Here is a 25,723-nt window from a genome sequence, read left to right on the forward strand (position 1 = left end):
AAAGTAACGGCTGGCGGCTCAGCCGTTTAGCCGTTTTTTGCGTATTTTCAGGGCAAATTCATCATTAATTACGTAGGAATCAACTTTTAAAACATATTTTTGGTTTAATTTATGTTAAATGATAGCAATAACCAATTTTTAAATTTCTAGTACCAACAGCTACCGGCTAGAACCGTTTGATAAGGTTTTTGAGTGAGAAAAAGTATTATGTGAAAATAGGTTTCGTGACTTTTTTGCTCTTAAGATAGTAATAAAATGGCAAAACAGCTGAGCCGCCAGCCGTTAGCCGTTACTTTTCCAACTTTTTGTTCGATTTAGGGAAAATAGACCTACCAAGGATTATTCATGCAAAATTTTTGATCGAAATTCGAATTCTAAGTGCCATTTAATCATTGATTACGAGATGGTTGCATTAAAAAAAAAAACCTTATTTCATCTCAATTAAGTTCACTTTAAAATATTTAATTTCTTTAAATAAAACTTTTTATTATTTCACCTCTCACCTCCAAATTTTCCTAAAAGCTAACCAATGTCTTATACCTGGCCTCTTAACTTATTGCTTAATCTAACCACTTAGATCTTTCTTGGGTAAAATAATGAAAAGTTTTGAATATAAAGACAATTCTTAAATAAACAATTACAAATTAGGTTTAATTTACCTAATATTGTTAAGCTTTTAGTTAATAACCTCTTCTGCATTTTATAAGATTTGTCAAATAAATAAATTATACATGATCCAATTTTTTTCCTCAAATTTAAATACCAAATTTTATGGGTTTTTTTTCATTTTACATACTCAACAATATGTTTCAGAACTGGTTATTTGTATATTTAATATGAAACATGTATATATTGCACTTTGTCAGTGTCTATCTATAGAAATGACAGCAAGTGTTATATATATATAACATTTTGTGTCTATATGACATTAAAACCTGCCTACAGCCAAATGATTATAGAATTACATGCCACATGCATATATTTTCTCATTCTAGCTGGTTTATAACTTGTATTTCCAAACCGGTTTTGCCGAAACAATTGGCTGTTCTACCCTGGCCACGGTGATAACCTCATCAGAATACTGTAGGCTGTATAACTGAAGTTAAACAGGAATATATTAAAGAGAAGTACAGCAAGGAATAAATGATACAGGGATAGATCAATGTTAAGAAGTAGGTAAAGGGTAAATATATATAATGAATATAAAAAAAAACAGAAATATATTGGGATACAGAAGAAAAACTGGCTAAAAAAGCTAAAAAAGTATAGAAACAGTGCAATTAAGTAAGGGTTGGTAACCCACCACCCAAGCACCAAACCCGGATTTCATGCGGGTTTGGGAAATTAAAATAAAACGTCTTCCATGAATAAAAAAAATATTAGTAATGCTTTCTAGAAATTTGTATGACCCTTGGGACCTCTAAAACAGTAGTCTTCGAAGAGTTTTAAAGCCATTTATTTAACATTTTCAATTAGCCACAAAAATCCTTGTTTAAACCCGAGTCTTAACACTAAAATAGTATTTTTTGTGCACAAAAAAGGTCCCCAGTTAATAAAAGGTGAATAGAAAATGTACCTGATGTAATTCAAGCATCGCTTGCTCCTCTAATTGTAACATATGCAAAGGTTTGTTTACTGCTCGAATAACCGTTTCTTCTTCCTATAAATAAGCATAATCGATATATTATTACTTGGATTTTGCACTAGATTTTAAGTACTATGATAATGATGATCGCAACTGGCTGAAATATCGATAATACCCCCTATCCACACCCTTTACCTCATCCATTAACCTGGCAAATATATATATCCATATATCCATTAGTAGCATAGATTATATTATTTATAACTATTCATTTTTCAAATTATTAAAATTTTCTCAATTCAAAGCAATAAGGATTTAATAAATTGTTTATTAAGCTCACATCAGTTTGATAAACTTGCAATAAAAATAATATTCAAAGATGCTGTGTTAATATTTATGATATTCAGAGAAATCTACCTTAACATCTTGTTCCATAATTTCCAGGAAGGACCTGTTCTGTTCCTCCATAATATTGGATGGGGACGCAGCCGCCAGTGCTGGAGAGCTGGCACTGGTGCTCAGTTTCCAGGGGTTACCAGTCAGGGGAGGGGAGGGACTGGCACCTGACATGCTTTTCTCTGGGGATGCTCCAATTTCCAACTATATAGAATTTATAATTTAAATGGAAAACAAGAAGAAACAATATCTTGGCTATTAAAATATGCCATCCATTATAATGCAAATTAAAGACTTCTAACCGTAAATTTCAAGTGTTTGTTTTTGTTGTAGGTTGGTCATTAAGTCAAAAACGAATATATAGATTATCCGGGTTTAAAAATGTAGTATATAAATTTATATATTAGATATTCTATCCATATATTAAGGTAACAGGATGATAATTTCTATTTGTATATGCATGTCTGTAGCTTAATATCTCGCTAACCGCTATCTCTACTTTTTACAGTAAAGCTACGTAGACACTTTAGAGGTTTATAACTAGGTAGTTTACGAAGGGTTTATATAGATCTTGACAAAATTTAAGGCTATTATTCTGCCTTATCCACAGTGTTGTGGATCCGGATCCGCAAAGGATTCGCATTTTTTTTTTGAGTCCAAGGATCCGGATCCGGATCCTGGGGTATAAATTTATGGAAAAATCTACCTAAATTTATGTAAAATAGTCACTTACAATTTTACAAAGGAGGACATCATCTCAGACATTCTCGTGATGAGAGCCAATCTTTAAGGTTTAGGTTCAGACTTGAAAATTAAAAGTATTTTTGACTTCGAGATTAAAGAATAAATATTTTTGGAAAAATTTGGTAATTTTATTTTTATTTTCAAGGATCCGGATCCGCACTGACCAAATTTGGAGGATCTGGATCCGCATACAATCAATGCGGATCCGCAACACTGCTCATCCACTACTCTTTCCCCCTCCCCTTTAGATTACAACGATTTAAATTCTAGGGGCACAGCCTAGGCCCACTAGTTTTATAAATTAAAATGCCTTTACCTGCTTCCATGTTTTACGTTTGGTCGTTTTAGAACCCGACTCGTCTTCACTTAATCTTCTATCCTTGGTTGGTTGCTGTTTCTTGCCATCACTTTGCCGAGTTTCTGGGCTCTTGTCTATTAAGGTTTTACAATGTTAATAAAAAGAGAATTTGTTCTCAAACAAGTATATCTGCTTGACTTTACATAATATTCTTTTCAGAATAGAGGGGTCATTGGAATGCAAATCAAACTGGTACCTAAAGAATTATGATCATTTTCTTATTTGTTGGCTTAAAATTTTTGGGATTTTTAATTGACAGGTTTAAACTATCATAATATCCATAATAAAAATATCCACTTACCAATATTTACATTACTAGTTTGACTTGACATAATATCCATAATAAAAATATCCACTTACCAATATGTCCATTAGGTATTAGTTTAACTTGACATAATATTCATAATAAAAATATCCATTTACCAATATGTCCATTGCTAGCTTGACTTAGAATAATGCCCATAATAAAAATATTCACTTACCAATATGTCCATTATTAGCTTGACTCAGCATGATGTCCATGAGTGATGGTTGGTTTGATGGTGTTGAGGCAGGTGACCATCCTGTCCAGGACTTGCCAGCTAATAATATAAAAAAATAATTTCTATTTCTTTTATTTCCAATTGGTCTCGTGGATATTGGATACCTTCCACACTTGAGAAATAATTCCTTTCGCCCCCTATGACTGTTCTCATTTTTAAAACAAAATACAGAGGGTAAAAGGGGGGGGGGGTAGGGCAAAGCCACTTAGGAAAAATATCAAACTATTTTTTTATATAAACAAACAATAATAAATGTCGCTGATGACCCTCTTGCGATAAAGCGCCTAGACACCGCCTAGAGATCAATTATCAACAAAGTTGGATATCTATTTTAACCCTTTAAACCTATTGTCACCACCTAATTTTTCAGATTGAAAATTACAATAAGACATAAATAAAATAGTATTTTAGGGGTGTATATTCTGCCAGTGCACATAATTAATTTTTTTCCCCTCCTGCAATTTTTTTATTTTTTTCCCCTCCTAGTTTTTTCCAGCAAGGAAGGGAATAAAATGGAAATTTTTTTTCATAACTCTTTATTTTATTCATATTATGCCCCCTTCCACATAATTTTTGTTTTTTTTCACCAAAGAGGGGAGAAAATAGAAAAAATGCTTTCAGTCCTCTTTATTTTTACATTTTGTTTCCCCCAACCACATATTTAGCAAAACTGATTTTAATCTTATGATTGTACATTTTTACATTCGTAGAAAACTTCATATAATCCGAAACGATTCATGATTTTTCTTTATGGCTTAGAACCGGTTCTAATCCAGCGGATATTAATGGGTTTCGAGGCCATGCTGAAAAAGATTTTCTATTATACCTGGAGAAACTGGCACTGTTTCACCTGTCTTGGCCTTTTCCTCTTCAAGCCTCTTCCTCTCTTTTTGTGACAACTTTGTGAACTTTTTGGGCTTGGAATCTTTCTTTCCTGATTCGTTTAAGCTTGTGGAAGACAAAATCTGACTTAAAGAGAAATCTTGAGGATTGTCGACTGGAGGAGATTTCCATGGTCCATTGTCCTGTAACAATAAAGGTTTAGAAACTAAGTAATCCGAAAAATGGGTAATTTGTAATACTATGTTTAATGTAACAGATAGCCATAACTTTAAAATAATAAAAAATGAAGCTTTTTCACTAAGTAAGGAAATTTTCAAACATTTAAATAATACCTTTTGTGATGTGTTCAAAAAGTTCTCAACATTCTTTCCACTAAAATATATTTTTTAATAAAAAAATCATTAAAATAAGCGCATCATAAATAGCGTAGCTAACATATTATCTACTCATCTAAAAGGATGAAAAAGTACAATTTTAACTATAGGATAATAACTAACTATAAAATAATCTTTTAATGTCATTTGAAATTATGAAAAGTTTGACTGCAGGGATGGAGGGACATTGGGGTGTTTATTACACTGGTACCCGAAGTTTTATAATAGCGTTTGCTTATTGGCTTAACAACTTTGGGGACTGAATTTTCATTGGTTGATTCATTAAGTTGAGTGTAAAAACGTTTCAATTACTAAGAAATTGAAATCTACAGAAAGGGTAATTTTGTGTAATTGTATCGTCATTGGGGATGTACATCAATTTATCGGCTATTGCCTTATTTCTTCAAATGCACTGTAGACTCACACACTATCACAGGGCCATTTAATAGCTTGGATATTCTATAACACAGGAACATCCTAAACACATACCTTGATGTAACAGCAGACCCTAGAAGGTTTGCAAAGAAAGATGTATCACGTGCTTGTTTAAATACTTTCTCCTCGCTTGTCTTACCTTAAATAAGATGAATAGATATTACAGTGATAAAGCAATATAAAAATAAAAAAAATGATGTGTTATTACTTGGATGTTGCACAAGATTAGGATAGGAAGTTAAATTGGAAAATTTTCCTCTGTTAATAATCCACGTTTATCCAATATCTATTCTTATCAAATATCCATTAAAAATATTTATTGAAAAAAAAATATTTTGTCGTCAATTTAGCTTGCTAATATGGACCTAATTTATTGGTCAGTTCGTTCATCTAGTAGGAGAGGAGTGGACGGATGAAGGATATCATTATTATAGCCAGCTACTAGCACTACCTTAACAGAGTACATGAAAATCTGGAGCAACATCCTTAAGTATTAATATATCTCTATTAGAAAATCTTACTTAAGGGGCGTCGTAGCTCAGTGGTAACGCACTGAGTTACGGTGATGAGAGTTCGAGTTCTAGTCCCCATGTGGCAACACGAATTTCTCAGTTGAATAATTCACGCAACTTCCCCTGGTTGTGTAAGAAGGGGATTATTGAGTAAGTTTGGATACTCAAAAGTCACGTACATAATATTATCAGTACTGCCCTTATCCCAAGCTCCTCTGCGGTGAGCGTCATTCATTACGGTGACTTAATTTGGAACACCTGCCATACTCGGCGAGGGTGAGGTAATAATGAGTAGCTCTCATGAGATAGCGGGTCAAGTCATAATGTGCTTGGTCGTGGAGCTTGATAGCTCTAGTGGCTATACAAAAGTGTCTCAGCCTACTCCATGACTACTTAGGTCCAAACCCTAAGAAACTATGGCTAATCAATCAATCAATCAAAATCTTACTTTCCACAGGTTCAGGGCTTAATTCTTCCTTCTCTTCGATATCAAAATCAAGTAAAGAAACTCTGTCGGACTCCATATCCTAATGATTAATACTTAATATATCGCATCGTATTATAGACAGCTTTCCGCAGATATTAAAACAAAAAGTTATAAGATTAAACTCAGCCTCGAAGGACTAGGCTAAAAAAGCTCATATTAATATTATGATTTTTATTTTATTTTTCATAATCATGGAAAATTCTCTGTATTACGATGCTATACGTGATTTTTCAGTATAGCTAAGGATAATATCTAAGAAAATTATTTGACTGTATAAACATTAAATTCCTATAATATAATAAGTTGTTTAAAATTTAAAGCTTTTACAGGCATAAAAAGTACATACTCCTCCAAACAAAAATTCCATTAAGAAATATTTAATTGCTTTTTGAATGTCTTTCTGTATGTATTTTTTTGAACCTTAATAAATAAAATATGTGATATTTAAGGATTGGAATGATTATAGCAATTTGATAATATTTAAGTATTAGTCCCTGGCTTATTGAATCCTCGTCTTCTGATCCACTGTTGGTACCTAAAAATTTACAGTTTGTTACAATAATAATTGGGGTTTTTAAAGTTTAAAAATAAATTACTGTACATTTATTATCAGGATCATTGGGGATAAGACAATGGACGATACAATGATGTACACAAACAATGATAACAATTTGGTAATCAGTATGATTTATAATCTTTAGTATTCAACCTCCCTGCTTTTTTTCTAGAGATTTAAATGCTACATTAGAAATATACATAAGGGGTTCTATTTAAATTTCACCCGCTATCTACACTCAAGCCCCTGCGGGGATAGGGGAAGCATAAAACTTGGGGTGGCCTAAAACAGTTCTGGGCTAACCTAAATAATCCAAATTGCTAACATTATTAACTAACCCCCTTAACCTAACTAATAAACTTTGTGTCAAATAGGCACGTACAGGTACTTTGCAATTCAAGATCACAAAATTAATATCTATTAGACATAAGTAATAGTAAACATATGTATATTTCATTTTGTAATTGATCATCTTTACAAACCACTTACCTATACTGCTTCCAGACAGTCGAATACTGCTGTTGCGATTCCTAAAATTTAAAGAAAAAAATAGTTAAATTAAATTAACTATGTTTTCAATAGGTAATTCTTGCATATAAATAGGATTTTTACTTTCTTTATGTTTTTTTATTTTAAAATACCTTAATTTGGGAGATTTTTTCTTTTCCCCAGAGCTATGGCGTCTAGTCCTAGGTTTGCCACTTGCAAACACACTGTCCTCTTGTTGGAGAAGTTGGTCAAAAGTTAGAGGATTACTATCATACTCGGATTCAATGTCTTTGTTGGTTGGATACCCTAGGAACATCAGCTGTTAGTAGTGACCCTATTCTGTAATTTTAATGTCCTTCTGTACTCTGTAGCTACGATACAAGTCTAATATAATTTGAAAATTTGGTAGATAAATATTATCTTAATGAATTGTTTCAAACTTCGTTACTTATGGTTTTTACCAAGGAATAAGGTATGTTAATGTTAATGTTAATGTCGTGTGGGTGAGTTGCACCTGGACTGAACAGTCAACTTGTCAACTCAAGGCCAGACTCTTGGTCCTTCACCTCATACCCGTGGTACAGTACATTGCAGACAACCAACCCTTTGATTGCACGATCTTTGTCTGGAGATCCTAACTGTGCATGGTAGTGAGTTGCGCCTGTTTGGGGCCAAGGCATTCCCCCTGCTTAAACTCTTTGATGTCCTGTGCCGAACAGAGCTGGTAAGTACCATTTTAAATGTCTTTGGTATGACGCGGATTCGAGTTTGCATCCTTCCCACAAGGAATAAGGTATAGCCAACAAGCAAAATAAATCGAAAATAATATTTGGGGGTAGATTGAAAGGTCGTCTTTAATACGAAGCGTTGTCCCCCAAAATCTTGACAAATCCGACTGAAATTACCAAATAATATTGAATTAATGTTGTTGTTGGTTACAGCTGGTTCTTACCTTCCTTGCTTAATTATAACTTTAATGGGTCAATTTTTGAAAGGGGTAGTTTCACGAAAGGCATTTGAACTTTATTTAGTGAACCGCATATTTTTTCCTGGTTAATTGGTTAAACTACATTTATATGGCATGTATTTGAAAGAATTTCAATTTTCTACCACGTAGTTTTTAAAATATCAAGGCTTGAAAATCGTCTTTTTAAATTGCATATATTACAAAAAGACGATTTTCAAGTCTTGATATTTTCAAAACTACCTACGTGGTAGAAAATTGAAATTCTTTCAAATATATGCCATATAAATATAATTTAACCCATTAATTAGCAAAAAATATGCGGTTCACTAAATTAAGTTCAAATGCATTTCGTGAAACTACCCCTTTACTTTACTTGAATTAAAAAAAATAATTCCATATTTTGTATTCTCAGTATTAAGTTATAGTTATTTTTACTACCTTGTATAGGTGTGATTCTTCTTGAAGCAACTTTGTTATTTGTTTCCCTAAAAATATGTCAAAAATTATACACTTTATAAAAATATACTATCGCATACGCCCCTAATATCTGGGGGTTCTTTATTCATAGGGGCAAAAGGGATTAGAAAAGCTTAAGACAAAAAACCTCAATTACAGAAAAGGATTAAATTAAAACAACTAACTTAACTTAACTTAGTAAAACGATTGAACAACGTACATAACTTATTCTTTTTCATTTCTAGATTATTCATAATTTAATAATTTTACCGAAAATTATCCATTTCTAAATAGTTATTTATCGCAGAAATTAAAATGAAAGTAAGATTAAAACTGGTATTAATTTTACAGAAAACTATCTATGATAAGAAACGATACATCATTTTTCAGTATGCCTTAGAACCGGTTTTAATCCAAGGGATATCAATAGGTTTCGTAGCCATACAGAAAAATAATTTCTTTGAATACCTGTAATAATGATCTAGAGCCTCCAGAACTTCATCCTCCAGGTTGTTAAGAGCTTGGGACTCCAGAAGACAGCCAAGGTTCAGGACAACAAATTGCAGGCAACTTCTTTTCAACTGTTCAGCCTTTATTAAAGATATACAATATTGTAAAAATACTTAAATTGATAGAAAAACTAAATAGTTGTCTTTTTGCAAAAAAAACGAAGCTAATTACCATATATACAAACGTGAATTCCAACATTTCAGCCACATTCTTCAGAGTGATCAGCTTGGCAAGTTCATTCTCACAAAGCTCCCTCAGTCGAACTAAACATAAAAGACGTCAACTATAAAATAAAGCTGGAAATTTTTTTTGTCTAAATCTAAAAATGACTATTTGGACTTTAGGGGAAGCTTATTTTTCAGTATGATGAGATTTTAATCTAATAAATTCTGCTATTTGTGTGTTCAACTTCATATTTACAAACAATGCTGCATTTGAATATTTAATCATCCTTTTTTGTTTGGTGTACCTAGTTAAACTTCTAAGAAGTATAAAAATCTAGTCCATACTTAATTTTTATTTTATTTTTTATTTGCACTATTTAAAAATATTACCTAACAGAAGTTGATCAGCATGAACCAGTAGATTAGAAATGAACTCCGTGTCATCAGACTGGCTCAATGTTTTACATTGGTCCCTGTACAGGTATTCTAGAATGGCCTCCAGATAACAGCTCTGAAATTTTTTTTATTATTTTAAATAGAAATTTGGGAGTAAGATTCTGTTTTTGGTTGGGTTCCAATAATTTTAAGTTAGAAATATTTGAAGTTCAGGGGCTAATTATTTTTCTTTGATCTTTGGTAATTACTGTCTTCAAAATAATAAAAAATCTGTTTAATTTTTTATTCAATTAGGTACAATTCTGCTGATTTTAAGACAATACCTAATAAACTTATCATTACCTTAATCATGAGATTAAGACTATTTTCTTCCTTTGATTCTATCCAGCCCGAGGTCAACATGGCATTAAAATATTCGGACCTTAAACATAATTATTTAGGTATCAATTTTTTGAAAGAATATTTTTAACATGTATGTATATTAGGGATTAAACGTCGCTATAAAAATGTAATATTTTGGTGTACTACCACGTTATATTTTCTTATTATAGGTAGGTATATTTTATTATTTAATTCAGATAACAAACAATACCTAGAGAATAGTTTATATATTACCCTAAAATACAGGGATAGAACACTGGATAAATACATTTGCCTCATCCAAATCTATATAATTATACATAACTAACCAGTGATGAAAAATAAATTACCCCTTCCGGAGAATGAATTAGGGGTTGAAAAATTTGGACCATTCTAGTTTCGAACCAAACCATCAAGATTAAAAAGAGGTACCCAAAGTTTTGAGCCAACGAATACGATAACGCGTTATAACATAACAAAACTTTGGGTACTAGTGTAATTTATAGTCCCATGTCCCCCTTCCTCCCTACAGGTCCTCCCCATTTATTTAATATTACCTCGCAACAAGTATGGACTTGTGGGCATAGAACTCTACCCCATCCTCAGCCACCAGTGTGACGTCAGCCAGGAACATGAGGTTCTGCAGGTTGAAATCCAGCTGTCCTATCACGGGGTTTGACCTCTTGTAGATAACACCATCATCATACCTTGAAAAGGATAAGTGTATCATTTTGCTGCTCAGATATAATAAAAATCCTGTTGAAGAAAAGGGAAAACAGTTATCTGTAATACTGATATATCAAGGCACATTTAAAAGTCTTAAAGTCGTTGGAACTGCATAAAATCAAAATAGCAGACAGACATTGCAAGAAATTTTTATTGTCATCTCCCTACTTCCATATATATATTCCATCAATTGTGCTTTAAACTGCGATAAAAGCAACATGTTTTAATGATGCTCTTACTGAGATTCTGAGAATTATATTAACATATAAACAAGGACTATTACCTAAAGCAATCAACAATTTTTCCAATTCCATAGACGCCCAGTTTCTTCCCTGCCTCTTGAAACAGGGCCAGTGGATTTCTTTTCTTTTCAGCATTTTCATTTTCTGATGGTTTCTTTAGCTCCTTGGCTTTCTTCTTCCTAATAAATGATTTGCTGGTGATTTAGTCCATCATATGAACCAAGAATATATAATAAATATACCTAAAATATTTTTTGTGTTCTCATGTTTTTAGATGAGATACATTCAATAGAATGCACGAAAGAGGTATGACAGATGTCCTTTTTAATTACCCCTTAATGATACCTTATGATTAATTATATCCCTTCAGCTTATAACCGATAAATTGATGTACATCCCCAATGATGACAAACAGAATTACCCTATTTGTAGATTGAAATTATTGGTTGAAACATTTGAACACTCCCTAAAGTTGTTGAGACAACGAATACGAAAACCTTATTGTAAACCTTAGGTGACTAGTGAATAAACAGCCCATTGTCCCCTCTCTCTCTCTGATGAAATCTAGTTTTATTTTACCTGTTTCTCTCATATACAGCATAAGCAGATACTGTGGCAGGATCTTCATCAAGTTCCAGGGTTAATTCATCCTTCTTCGTATTTTCAGTTATGGCAATTTTACTGTCAACATCCTTATCTAGAAAAATAAAGGTTAGATATATGTGTCTGTCTTTTACCGAGTTAATTGCCTTGTAAGGGCGAAATTCTCCTCCGACTTTTAGGTGAACATCTGGAGAAGTTTTAACATAATATGCTTGTATTGTGATGCGATACTTTAAAACCCTTGGATATTAGGTTATGTAACATCCAACAGATAACCAGCCCTTTAATCGCACGGCATTTGTCTGAAAGTCCTAACTGTGCATAAATATTCGTTACGCCTGTTTGTTGGCCAAAACATTCCCCATACTCTCAATATTAGTGTCACATGCCAGACATAGCATCAGTATGTACCACTTTAACGTCTCTAGCATGACATGGTGTGGATCCGACTCGAGCCCGACAGCAAGCTATCATTTGCGCTTATGCAACGGGTTCACGTCTCTGCTGTTTTAATTTTTGCAACAATTCTTACCATTTGAATCTGGCACATTGATAGCAATGGCACATGGTCCTTCTTGCAACAGTGGACAGGATTTTGTATAGATATATTCAAGCAAATGCCGGAATATGACAAGATCCACGTTGTCAATCTCCAGAATAGCAGGCACTGTCTCGTCCTCCAGGCATTTCAGCTTTTTCCTAAACAATAATCTTGTCAATCCCTGTGATGAAGTAAAAGGATCTGTGTGTGTGTGAACCAAAGGATCTCGCTAGCCACTAAACCGATATGATTCTCCTTTACAGGGTTGCTTCCCATAGGTCCTGGAAAAGATAATAACTATTTTGGGGAAGGTACCACTACCACCACTCTCATAAGAGAAAACGCTCATAGAAAAAATTGCGTTGGGGTCGACTTCCTCCCGCTAGCTGTTAGTTGAACATTGTATGTATATGATACATGCCTGGCCAACTTACCAACTTAGTATAAAAAAAAATATCTAACTACCAACTTAAAATTGTGAAAGTACGTATATGAAGTTTATTTTGCACTAGCGGCTACGCCCCTAGAAGCCTCTAGGGGCACTGGTGGGAGGAGGAAAAGTCGACCTCATCCCATTTTAAATGTGAGTTTCAAAAGAGTTAAAAATATATATTTTTTTTTTTTTTTGGGGGGGGGGTTAAGACACCCTCTCCAAAAATAGTTTAAAACCTTCCCAGGACCTATAAGAAGCTTCGCTGTAAAGGAGAACAATATCGGTTCAGCGGTTAGCGAGATCCTTCGGGACAGACAAAAAACGCTTACTACTTTATATAATAGGATTACAAATTGTTTCTGATCAAATAAACTTAATAATAATTAAAATAAAATACATATGTACTAGTAGCTTCTATACTATCATCTAAGTTTAAAGGGATCTATATTGAAAGGAAAGATTAGGAGCAGAAAAAAGACTTAAACCATCTTAAAAAACTAGCCCAAAACCATCATATTAGCTATTTCAAGCAGCTCTAAAATCAAGATTCGGTCCATTGCTTATCTAGATCTTGAGAGACAAACGAGCATATCGCTTAACTTACCCAAGAAGATCAGCTCCAGCAGCTATGACAGCACTGTGAGCTGGAAATCTGACGCCTTGAACAACACAAACAACATCATGGACATCATCACATTCACTCATCTAAATATAAAAAGCTTTTTTTAGTTGTGCAATAGGTGGATAATGGTTTGTGCAATGCAAAATGTACGATAGTTAAAAATGTCTTCGCAGCTTCTCTAAAGGCTTTAAGGTACACAATTTCACTCTCTTGTTAATATATATAGTACACTGTGGGCTAGAATTGAATTAAGACAAAAGTAAGTGCCGAGCCCTGGGACATATGTATGGTGAAAATAGACATAAAACCATGATGATTCCAGGTAAAATCAAAATATTTCAGCGGGGGCTTTTTGAGAAAATTAGATTTGAAAATTTCAAGTTCAATTTTCACCCCCTAGGAGTTGCCGCATAATCATGACAAGAAAAGCAAATATTATTTATTTTCAATTTTGAACAACTTTGCTTTTATGAAGTCCTTCTTAAAACCTCTCTATATATGATTTTTTTTAAGGCTGAATTTTTGTGACTTTTGCAAAGCAAGTGGTAGAAATAGCCATTTATTAACTCCCTTCAGAAGTGGTTTTATGAAGAACTATATAAAAGCAAAGTTGTTCAAAATTTAAAATAAATAATATTTGCTTTTCTTGTCATGATTATGCGGCAACTTCTAGGGGGTGAAAATTGAACTTGAAATTTTCACCCCCTAGGATTCTAATTTTCTCAAAAAGCCCCCGCTGAAATATTTTGGTTTTACCTTGAATCATCATGGTTTTATGTCTATTTTCACCATACATAGGTCCCAGGACTCGGCACTTACTTTTGTCTTGATTCAATTCTAGCCCACAGTGAGTATGCAATACATTTATTTCTCTGGTATGTATTAAATTTTCATACCATACCATACAAAAAAACGCGCAATCAAGCTTGGTGTGTGTTCAACGACTATAGTATAGAAGTATATATTATACAGATAACAACCTCCCTTTCTTTTTCAATGACCTTTTTCGTCTGCTTCTAAATTATTTTCTGCTACTTGGCTGTGTTAAAAAAAGCGACACAATTGGTTGATTTTCAATGACCCAATAGAAAGGTTGCACAATGTTGATGCTATGGGGAGATACAGTTATTTAACCCTTTCTCCCTCTAGTATTTTACTCTAATGTGTGTTCAAGCCAAGGGAATGTCACTTAAACACAATGTTGTGATTCCTTTTTTTAAAATATAGCAACGAAACCGGTTTTAATCCGGGAGAATAAATATTTAAAGGCGCTGCCTTATTTACCTGATTATATAAATCAGTCATATCCTTCGTCATACTTGACTTTGTTATTTCTGGAACTTCAGTCAAGGCCTCACTTGGACTTACTTGAAGCACACAAAAAGTTTTACCTGAAATATTTAAGGTTTGTGAATAGAACAATCTATTTTAAATTGATTGATATGTCATGCTAAATTTTTATAACTAAACAGTAGATGATGTTGAATTACATCGAAAAACATGCGATAATAGGTCATAGTTTGACTTACCCTTTGGATCTGAAGTGGCGAAGACGGCCCTGTGAATTCCAGGTATACGTTTCACCTACAAGCAACAAGAATAAAACATACCTACATAAGTGGTGTAACTCAATTGTAACTCAATGTATTTTTAAATTTTTTATAGTTACTATACCAGTTAAAAGATCTTATGGAATCATACCTTCAAACTAACACAAGTTTCTTTCATCGACTTGGTCCTAGCAGCTGGAACAAACCGGTCTTGAACTGGTGACGTAGCGCGTTTGGCGGGAACAGATGAATTTTGCGCGGTAAACTGGGCAATGCAACTCTCCCAAACCTCGCCATCTTTGGATACTAACAAACAGCCATTCCTAGAAAAATAAAATATTACAATTAGCATACCTTTTCTTTTTTAATTAAGGGGGGGGGGGGGGGCGTAATGACATTTATTCGTAATCCGTGAGCAAAATGGTCTAAATATTTTTTTTCAAACCTGAAGGCAGATATGTCAATGATGGTTGGTTGTGGCTTGCTCACTGACAATGTACAACTCAGAAAATTCTTTTCCTTCACGAATAAAAAATATATTAGGTAATCAATCCATAATTTCATATTAAAGAAACTTAATAATGATTTATAAATCAAGCTACCCACCTTACCCTCAGTCCAGACAAGAACTTGTCCTTGTCTTAGGACATAAATATGGAGTGGGGATCCTCCACCTGCCACAAGCTTGAAGTCAATCTCCTTGTCCTTGTCACCAGGATCAACTGCGGGATCTAGATGGCCTCCAGTAACCTATTAAAAAAATTATATATAATATCAGCCAGTGTTGCGGATCCGCATTGATTGTATGCGGATCCGGATCCTCCAAATTTGGTCAGTGCGGATCTGGATCCGGCTCCGGATCCGACCGGATCCGGATTCTTGACAATAAAAATAAAATCACCAAATTTTTAAAAAAATATTTTTTCTTTAATCTCGAAGTCAATGTGAGAGAGAAGAGTGTGGGAGTGAATTAGCTGATCTTAACAAGGTTACCAGATTTTTCAAAGTTTGTAAGTGACTATTTTATATTATATAAATTTAGGTAGATTTTTCCATAAATTTATACCCCAGGATCCGGATCCGGATCCGCATTTTTTTGCCGATCCGGATCCTTGGACTCAAAAAAATGCGGATCCTTGCGGATCCGGATCCGCAACACTGATATCAGCTGTAATCAATAAAATTCGGATCATGGAAAGAAACAAAGTAGCGGGTTTCGTCGTATTTTAACAGTATATTTTGATAGGTTATTTAAGGTTAGGTAAATGTTAATGATTGCCCTGCAGGCTTAGGAAATAGGGAGGGGTAGAGCCCAACGCAGGGGCTAGAAATAGGAGAAAGTTTACTTTGAAAAAACGACGAAACCCGCTAATTCGTTTTCTTTCCATGATCCTAAACTTCATTTGGAATTCTTTTTACTTGGTTAATAAAGTTAATTAATGGTTGCAAAAAAAAGGTCTACACATGATCTAAATGTTTAGAAAATTCATAAGAAAAGTTTAAACTTACCTCAATTTTTTCAATTCCAAATTGTTTATGTCCAATTTTCTTGGAGGTATACCCATGCAGAGCAATTATATCTCCTTTGTTTGTGCATATCACAGTGGATCCGTCACTTAATGCAACCTAAATTATAAGTACGAAGATTTTTTAAAAAATCTTTGGAAGATTTTTCTACCTAGTATAATTCAAATTCAACAAAAGATCTTTTATTGATTTTCAAGATGAAAAAGTTAAAATAATATTAATGTCTAGATTTAGGAAGTATGTTTTCATTGAATTAAAAAAAAAGTAGCAGTTTTTTTGTGTGTATTTTATTGATTATGAAGAAAAGAATACATTATGTTAGTTCAACAATTGACAGTCTGTTATACCCACTTTTTCTATCCTTTTATGACCAATAAGCAACTATACTCTACAACTTATTATTTTCGTCTGACTGTCTGTTATGCTCAATTCTTGTATTTTTTAATTGGCTTTATATTCAAAGCTTCGCTACTTATTGATGATGTCCTTGTTTTTAAGTTAAACATATCTACAATTTTTTTTTTTAATTAGAAATGCTAACTTTGCACATAGAATAACTTTTTCTAATGGGTTAATATGTGACTAGGAAAAAATATAATTGCCTTAAAAAGTTAAAATATAGTATTTACAACAATAATAGCCAAACAGTTACCTGGGTGACTTTACTGTCTTTCATTTCATATCCTGTCACAAGACAGAGTAAAATAGTTACCTGGGTGACTTTACTGTCTTTCATTTCATATCCTGTCACAAGACAAAGTAAAATAGTTACCTGGGTGACTTTACTGTCTTTCATTTCATATCCTGACACAAGACAGGGTAAAATAGTTACCTGGGTGATCTTGCTGTCTTTCATTTCATATCCTGTAACAAGACGGGGCAAAATCACTGTCTTCTCTCCCTAGATTATTTATTTATCGCATCGTATTATGGACAGCTTTCCACGGATATTGAAATAAAAATTATAAGATTATAACCAGTTTTGTTAGCCCCGAGAGGCAAAAGGCAATTGCTAACAAAAATGGCATTTATTATGACTTTTATTTTAGTATTCGTGGAAATTTGTCTAATACTATTCTATTCATGATTTTTCTGTATGTACGAGAACCAGTTCTAATCCAGCGGATTTTAGTCGGTTTCGATGCCTGTTGCAATATGATGTTCATACATCATTGAACGCCTTTTGTCCATTTTGTAGAAAGATTTTTCAGTTATTTTAATCAACTTGCACAATATTATTTTCTGGAGAGTAAAATCACAAAGAAAATATGCTTTTTAGTTCAATTTTATAAAAAATGCACATTTGAAATAATTCAAAACCATTTAATACTGTTTATTGGTTAGATTACCTTAAGATGTCCAAGCTGGCCAGCATTTAGTCCCCAAGTAAAGACTGAGTCCTCGGTCCAAAACGCGCTATGATACCTGTCAAATATTACAATTAATGGGTCTGAAAATCATTTGCCAAAGTAACTGATATGTTGTTTATGTGTTTGCTTTTGTGTTTCCATGTTACGTATAAAGATGAGATACACCATTCCTAGGATTTAAAGGAATATTTCGGTATGAACTATGTATATTATATACTTCCCACTCTACCCAGCATGGATTAGGAATATGTATAAACCCTCTCCAACCCATTACTTTTATTTTATTTTTATAAATAACGGGGGAGGGAAGTGGGGGTAGGAAGGGTCTATCAGAGCTCAAAATACTATTTGCGTGAAAGCACCAATCTTAGTAAATTGTACCTGGCAGCTGCCACGCCCTTGGCTGGCTTCTTCGGTCCTTGCACAGGGGCTGGTGCCAGCAAACGAGAGGGTGGGGGTTGTTGTCCAAGCTAAAACAAAAGCAATTTCTAGCCCTCAACAATTAATTTTTAGTTTTTTCTTCCCTCTTTGCTTCACACAAGTGTATTTAAATTAGTACGAATAAAAAAACAATATATACAAGCAAAACTAAGAACCAATCAGGACAGGATAACCAATATGCAGTACATTACATTGTTGAAGAGTAGTTATGCTAGTAATAAACTACCTGATGATATGTGTTATGACCACAAGAAAACACGACGCCTGATTGAGCCAGGAAAAGGGAGTGATCAACCCCCAAAGCAATGTCTGTGCACGCACCTTCATTTCAACTCAATTACATAAATATGTTAAATTAGAAAGAAAAAAATTTGGATCATGGAAAGAAAACGAGGAAGTGAGTTTCGTCGTATTTTCACTTTAGCTTTTAGGTTAGATTATGTAAGGTAAATATTAATGGTTGCCCCGCAGGGTTAGATCACCCCACAGGGGTTAGAAAAAGGAGAAAAGCTACTTTTAAAATACGACGAAACCCGCTACTTCATTTTCAATGATCGAAAATTTTTAATGAATCTGTATCTCCATTTGTTTATCCGTCTATCTAAAATATTTTTCTATTTATTTTCAATGCTAATGTAAAAGAGGATTCCTATAAGAACTGGCTTTGGTTCCAGGATGCTCATCTCCGACCTATTTCCCAGCCTAAATAATAAGTTAAAGTTAGGTTAAGCCCTATAAGGGTTTTGGGTACCAATTATATAAGATTCCTCACCCACAAGTTTTGAGTAAAACTATCCAATCCATGCACCCCCCCCCCCCTCTCAATTACAAAAAAAATCTTGTATAGCTTTGTTATATGTCACGTGATACCATTTGCTGAATTTTCCCTCAAAACTTATTGTTCTTGTATAATTCATTACAATAACAGAGCATTGCACAATTTCATAGGCCAGAAAGAATAGTTGTATGGACATCTACTATAAGTAATGTTTGCAGAGAAGCTTCGCTACAATTAACACATTTACCTTCCGCCCCGTCCATGACCACAAGTGTACACAGTTCCTAAAATAATAAATATTATGAGATCCAGATCCTTAAATCGGACCTATAAAAATGCAGTGAAGAAACAAGCAGGCCATAATATTGATAAGTACAAAAAAAATATGGAGGTTCATATTGAAATTCCTTTTATTCGACATTCCATGTATACTAGGGACATAAATCTAACGCTAAAACAAACAACAAATGATTACTGATTATCTGAGACCATTAAACAAATAATAAAGGTTCTTAGAGAAAAGCAACTCTTAGGCAACTTGATGTTTAGTAAATTATTGAATAATGAACAAGGATAACAACATCCTTATGGATCGAAGCACAAAAGAACGTGTATAAACAAGCGGTCAAAGCAATGCTATAGCAAATTTTCAGTGGTCATAAAAAAGGAAGAAAAAGAAAATATTATAAATGTTGAAAATTACAAAACCACTAGCTATGGTTTTGTAGCAGACTGACAGACCACATTAATAAATAAATCAGCACTCTGTCTTAACTAGCAGCCGAGAAAATAACATTAGTTCCATAGTGTTAGGGACTGATGGACGGACAGACAAGGGAATTATAGAGTAGCTTCGCTAAGTTTTGGAAGGCATTAAGAAACAAGGATGACAACATCCATAAAAGCGAAGCACTGAAACGGTAGAACAAACGGACATGAACACTTATATAGTGTCAGAACTGGATAATCAGAATATAAATGTATAAGAGTTGAAGCAAAATTGTAAGTAAATTTGTTGAAAAATTGCTTTATACAGTATAATGTTTATGGACATACTTACATATTTAGGACTTGATTATAGAGTTGCTTCGTTTATAACATTATACTTTGTTGTCCCAGGAATCAATATACCAAAAATCAGATCAATCGGATGATTAGATCACATAAAAAATTTGTTGTTAAAAAAGTAAAAAAAATCAACATGTTTAAAATGGACGTACGAACATTTTGGTAAAGATTATAGAGTTGCTACGCTTTCTAAATCGTACCTAACTACTAAAGGAATCACCATGCAAAATTTGAAATCGATAGGACAATTCTAACATGCCTAAATTAACGAAAAAAGCTATCCTGTACGGACGGACGGACCGACCCTAATTATAGAGAAGCTTCGCTTTTAAAAAAAAAAAACAACAACATACAATGACATGGTTGATATGTTTTTTTTATATACATATATATTTTGTCTTCCTTTAAAAAAGTCCACAATTGTAGATTAGAAGAAATACAATTTCTTTGTTCAAAAACAAGTGTTTAAAAATGTAAAAGTACGCGTCTTTGTTACGCTTTTAAATCCTTTTGTAAATCAAGCAATGTAAAAAATTGCGAACTATTGTTTTATTTTTTGTTTTGTTAATATCATATGTTGTAAGTTCATGAGTCACCCAGAAATACTGAAAATTTGTATAACGTTTAAGTGCCATAGGCGTCCAAGGGGGGGGTAATGGGGCGATTAACCCCCCATTTAAAAATTACCCCTACCCTGGGGGTGCCGTAGGCACCCCCAACCATTTAGAAGGGGGTATTTACCCCCCCCAAAATAGAAAATCTCTAACAAAAAAAATTTTTGCGCGCTTCGCGCGCATTTTTGATACTAAATTTTTGATAAAATTTAAATTACCCCCCCAAAATTTTTACCCCGGGGGTAAATTTTGGAGGGGGTAAACAAATTTTACCCCTGCCAACAGATTTCAGGGGGGGTAATTCCCCCCCCCCCCAAGCAAATTTTCCCTACGGGGTAAAAATTTTGGGGGGGGTAAAAAAAATTTGCGAACTATTGTTTTATTTTTTGTTTTGTTAATATCATATGTTGTAAGTTCATGAGTCACCCAGAAATACTGGAAATTTGTATAACGTTTAAGTGCCATAGGCGTCCAAGGGGGGGGTAATGGGGCGATTACCCCCCCCCCCATTTAAAATTAACCCTACCCTGGGGGTGCCGTAGGCACCCCCAACCATTTAGAAGGGGGTATTTACCCCCCCCAAAATAGAAAATCTCTAACAAAAAAAATTTTTGCGCGCTTCGCGCGCATTTTTAATACTAAATTTTTTATAAAATTTAAATTACCCCCCCCAAAAATTTTATCCCGGGGGTAAATTTTGGAGGGGGTAAACAAATTTTACCCCTGCCAACAGATTTCAGGGGGGGTAATTCCCCCCCCCCAAGCAAATTTTCCTCCCGGGGTAAAAATTTTAGGGGGGGTAAAAAAAATTTGCGGCGCTTACCCCCCCCCAAAACCAAATTACCCCCCCCCCTTAAAAAAATTTTACCCCCCCCCCAAAATAAAAAGCTTGGACGCCCCTGGGGGGGGGGGGTACATTACTTTAGGTCAGATTGGATAGATAAGGTTAGGTCATAGTGATACGGCCTTCAGCAGGGGTAAGTCAATGGGAAAAAACTATCGCTCTTCTTTTTTCAATTTTCAAAAACAAGAGAAGTACCTAGTGGAGTCAGATCTCGATAGACACTTTGATGAGAAGCACAAGTTTTTTTACCTGTTGAACTAAGAAATCCAGTGTGGAACTTCTGGAACGCCACCTTCTTTATTGAGATATTCTGCTTCCTGAAAAATAGATCAATAGGTGATCAATATATAATTGGGTAGTCGGATGTTGCACCAGATTTTCTTGTACTAAAATAATGCAGTGATATTCTCAGATGACCAAAATAACCGATACCTGCCCACACCTCCCTTCCTATAAAATTAACGAACTGAACAATAAATGAGGTCCATATTAGCAACCTAAATATACAAATTTTCCTATATTCATTTAAATTGAAAGTTTTACTGCAGTTTTGGTAGCCCAGTTCTATATTGTAGGGAAAACCCTTAACATTATCTTGGGACGAAGCCCTACGAGACTCACGGCATAGCAACTAATGTTATTCTTAGAAAAATAACTGAAGTATTCTATAAGATCTGTGTTACTTCTAGAAAAAATTAAAGCTAGAAACATGATAAAATTAAAATTTTGAATTGTTTAAATGATTCTAAAATATTTAGAGAACTTCTAGAAGAAATATAACCAGTTCCAAGGTTATTAATGGATTGATTCTTTTACCTAAATGATTCTAGAAGATTTGGAGAACTTCTAGAAAAAATATCACCATTCCATGATTGTGATTATGATTATTAAATTATACGAATGATTCTAGGAGATCTGGAGAGCTTCTAGAAGAAATCTTACCAGTTCAATGGTTTTAATTAGAATTATTCTCTTACCTGAAAGATTCTAGAAGATCTGGAGAACTTCTAAAAGAAGTATCATCATTCAATGTTTGTGATTATGATTTTTCTTTTACCTGAATGATTCTATAAGATCAGGAGAACTTCTAGAAGAATTATCGCCAGTACCAAGGTTATAATTTGAATTGTTTCCCCAAACGTAAGTCTAAAACAAATATCTTGGTATTCAGCAGTTGATAAATCTTTTAGAATTTTTAAGTGTAGCTTGGTTTGAGGTTTATAGGTAAAGGAAAGTATTATTTATTAGATCTTATTAGTAGGTATAGTTACAAATTTCAATCCATACCTCTAAAGGGGCAGATTTGGAGTAGTTGAGATGTAAAGGTTTATCCATCACAAGCAAATCAAGAGCTGTTAGTCCATTGTAATCAGTCAAAGCAAGATTAGCTCCTATAATCATAAGAAATATAAATTAACAGTTACCTTCTAAAATAAGTTAATTTATAAACACCAAAGGACTGCTATATTTTTTTTAATTTGTCTTTTTTGCAAGGTCAAGACAGGTGTCTAACTTTTGTAAGCAATTAAATTCATATCATTAAAGGTACCTCCCTAATCAATTTTTAGAAAAAAAATACAATATCACCAAAGTGTCGGATACCTTGTTTGAGGAAGAAAATGGCTGTTCTTAGTTGACCATAAACAATACACCGATGCAGTGCTGTATAACAGGATTCTTTATCTCTGCCATTCAAATTTGCACCCTATGAAAGAAAAATATTCGGATCATGGAAAGAGAACTAAGTAGCGGTTTGCGTCGTTTTTTCACAGTAGCTTTTGATAAGTTATTTTTAGGTTAGGAAATGGGCCCCGAGAAATAGGCCCCGAGAAAAGCTACTGTGAAAATACGAGGAAACCCGCTACTTCGTTTTCTTTCCATAATCCAAATATTCTAACATTCTATACTACCTAGTTTTTTTATCATAATAGATTTACATTAGTATATAGAGTATATGAGGTATTATTATTATGTGGTTAAATTATTGCTTAATTACTATAGTGTAATTGTTTGTATGAATCAAAAAATTCCTAATATGATTTTTACAATAAATGTAAAATAACAACGTCGTCGTCGTCGTTAGGCGAGGGGTCCTATTTTAAACATTCTTCTAAATGATAAGCAATGTATTGATACTTTGTACTTTTGTTTTAGTAAGATCTCAAAAGGCTTAGAATCATTTACCTAATGAAAATCAATATTGACAGTGCAAGGATCAAGGCTATTTTACAAAAGGGAAGGTTATGTCAAGTATTGACCCCTTAAGCCTTCATAAGAAAAAAAGTTTGGTAAAAGATGTATTAATGATGATTTTTCTGTACCTTGTAGGTCAAGAGCCAGTTGCATATATCCACCATGCCCAGACTGGCAGCCATATGGAGGACAGAACGTCCATATGTATCCCGAGATCTAAATAAATAATTGAAGTTGCCCTGTTCATATAAATTTTTTAAAGATAGATGATTACCTTTACAAAGATTCTTTACAATTTAGGTACGTAGTGGCACATACTTAATTTTTTGTTAATTATTTTCAAAATTAGGTATTAATTCTAACCAGAAATCTCAAGGGATAAGACAATGGCCAATAAATTTGTGTAAAACCCCACATAAGTAGTTGAAATGTTTGGACTCTCAAAAATTTAGGGACTAGTTTAATAAATAACCTAATGTCCCCTTCCTCCCTGATTTTAACAAAGAAATTGTTATACCTGCCAGGAGCATTGCAATGTCTTGCAATCCATGCCAAAATCTCCTAAAATTGGATGAACAAAATTAATAATAACAAACCAAAGCCGTCAAAAGAATCATAAAAAAAAGCAATTTCTATTTTTTATATCAGGGACAAGGGACCACTATTCTGTCAAAAATTCTATGTACAAAAATTCTTTCATCCCACTTTCTCCGTTTGAATACATTCCAAAAAGTCTTACCAAGAGTTATATTTACAAATTTTTGTCAATTTCAAGTTAAATCAGAATGCCAAATTAGACAGCATTATAAAAAATTTACTCAATAAAATATGCAAGTTTCTCCTAAAACTAGTTTCCTAGTCCTACCTATCACAACTTTAAAGAAAAAAAAATAAAGCATTCCTTCACAGCTAAAATGCAATTTACCTCTTGAGGTCTATCTTGAGTTAGGGCAGTAATCAGTGTAAAGGTATGTTCACTGCTATTACACTTTGGTGTACAGTTGGCGTAACCGTCCTGAAGACACTTTTTCACAATTTGGTGGCCTGACATTTTTATCACTTTTTTAGTGTCTTTTTTGTTATTTTCAGTCTTAACTCAAATCCTCACATCAATCTACCCCTGAAAATAGTTTGTTAATGTTTATAGACATTTAGTTTTGGAAGGACAGAGCTAGGATAAAGTAATTTTATCATTTATATGACAGGTGTCCTATAACAAAATACTTATAATAAATTAATATTTAATATGGATACTTATTAAGTAAAGTTAAGTACCTATTTATAGGTAAAGCTTTTGAAAATTTTATGCATTAAAATTTTGGTGCTTTTGTTACTTTCCTACTAACTCTTTTTAAATCTAAAATATATCTAATGCCCTTAGAGGCCTCTAGGGGCGTAGTCGCTAGTGTCAACATATTGTAATCAAGATTGTAAATAGAATGATAAATCCTGATGTATAGGTACAAAATTCTAATATATCATGGTAATTGGGTCTACTGTCTTGTGTTGATATAAAAACAGCATAAAATGGGAAAGAATTAATCTTTTACCTTTCAAAGGGGTAGACGCCTCCCAATCCTTTTAGAACTGCATAATTGTCTAGAGAGCCATAGTTAGTGGAAAGATGACTTCAGCAGAGAACCAAAAAAGGATGTTGATAATTCACATTTTGATACAATTCTAACAGCAATCATATCCATTTTATATCTATGTTATTTAAATCTGAAATATAAAAATAAGCATAAATAATCTTTTTTACATGTTTGAACAATGAACAATTTGCAAAATTTAGAACAAAATTAGATGGAGTGGAGGTATTTATATATATGACAAAGATTTTTTTTAAATTCTACAATATTTTAACATAGAAAAATCATGATGAAGTGTCAGTTAAAATGTTTCTTTTCTAATGTGTTTTAATGGCTTTAAAATATCTGAAAAAGATTGATTACTTATGTTTAGAGTAAATAAACTATAGAAAAGTAAGAATTTTAACG

General features: G+C 33.4%; 1 protein-coding gene across 3 annotated transcripts; it reads right to left on the reverse strand.

The window, feature by feature from the left end:
- Positions 1 to 143: 143 nt before the first annotated feature.
- On the reverse strand, positions 144 to 25,444 carry LOC145313627 (inhibitor of Bruton tyrosine kinase). 3 transcript variants are annotated; one of them, XM_080153127.1, is made up of 43 exons: positions 25,277 to 25,444; positions 24,652 to 24,846; positions 24,244 to 24,287; positions 23,855 to 23,942; positions 23,136 to 23,238; positions 22,821 to 22,924; positions 22,591 to 22,679; positions 21,783 to 21,850; positions 19,255 to 19,291; positions 18,878 to 18,931; positions 18,456 to 18,549; positions 18,170 to 18,258; positions 17,768 to 17,843; positions 17,288 to 17,319; positions 17,131 to 17,167; positions 16,401 to 16,517; positions 15,498 to 15,641; positions 15,337 to 15,410; positions 15,043 to 15,214; positions 14,871 to 14,925; positions 14,626 to 14,732; positions 13,324 to 13,424; positions 12,278 to 12,444; positions 11,722 to 11,839; positions 11,184 to 11,321; positions 10,732 to 10,881; positions 10,157 to 10,235; positions 9,809 to 9,929; positions 9,426 to 9,517; positions 9,213 to 9,334; positions 8,727 to 8,773; positions 7,474 to 7,627; positions 7,322 to 7,362; positions 6,770 to 6,811; positions 6,238 to 6,315; positions 5,332 to 5,416; positions 4,801 to 4,840; positions 4,452 to 4,650; positions 3,566 to 3,664; positions 3,042 to 3,160; positions 2,003 to 2,185; positions 1,577 to 1,660; positions 144 to 1,096 (listed from the first exon to the last, which is right to left on the reverse strand). In XM_080153127.1, the coding sequence occupies exons 2-43, from the start codon at positions 24,775 to 24,777 to the stop codon at positions 1,001 to 1,003; spliced, it is 4,065 nt and encodes a 1,354-aa protein (XP_080009253.1). In that variant the 5' UTR covers positions 24,778 to 24,846; positions 25,277 to 25,444; the 3' UTR covers positions 144 to 1,000. The 3 variants fall into 3 exon arrangements, with proteins under 3 accessions (XP_080009253.1, XP_080009260.1, XP_080009243.1); XM_080153134.1 differs by lacking the exon at positions 17,131 to 17,167 and having other exon boundaries at positions 3,042 to 3,157; positions 17,251 to 17,319; XM_080153117.1 differs by lacking the exon at positions 17,131 to 17,167 and having other exon boundaries at positions 17,251 to 17,319.
- Between the last annotated feature and the right edge of the window lie 279 nt (positions 25,445 to 25,723).

Source organism: Acartia tonsa, chromosome 1 (assembly GCF_053477335.1).
Source record: "Acartia tonsa isolate MP-2025a chromosome 1, ASM5347733v1, whole genome shotgun sequence".
Classification (NCBI taxonomy): Eukaryota; Metazoa; Arthropoda; class Copepoda; order Calanoida; family Acartiidae; genus Acartia; species Acartia tonsa.

Excerpts from the sequence above, each read along its gene's own strand:
- LOC145313627 (XM_080153127.1), bottom strand. The coding sequence starts at position 24,777 with ATGTCAGGCCACCAAATTGTGAAAAAGTGTCTTCAGGACGGTTACGCC. Across the intron at positions 7,363-7,473 it reads AAAAAATCTCCCAAATTAAG|GAATCGCAACAGCAGTATTC; the intron begins GTATTTTAAAAT and ends TTTAAATTTTAG. Across the intron at positions 3,161-3,565 it reads AGCTAATAATGGACATATTG|TAGACAAGAGCCCAGAAACT; the intron begins GTAAGTGAATAT and ends GTAAAACCTTAA.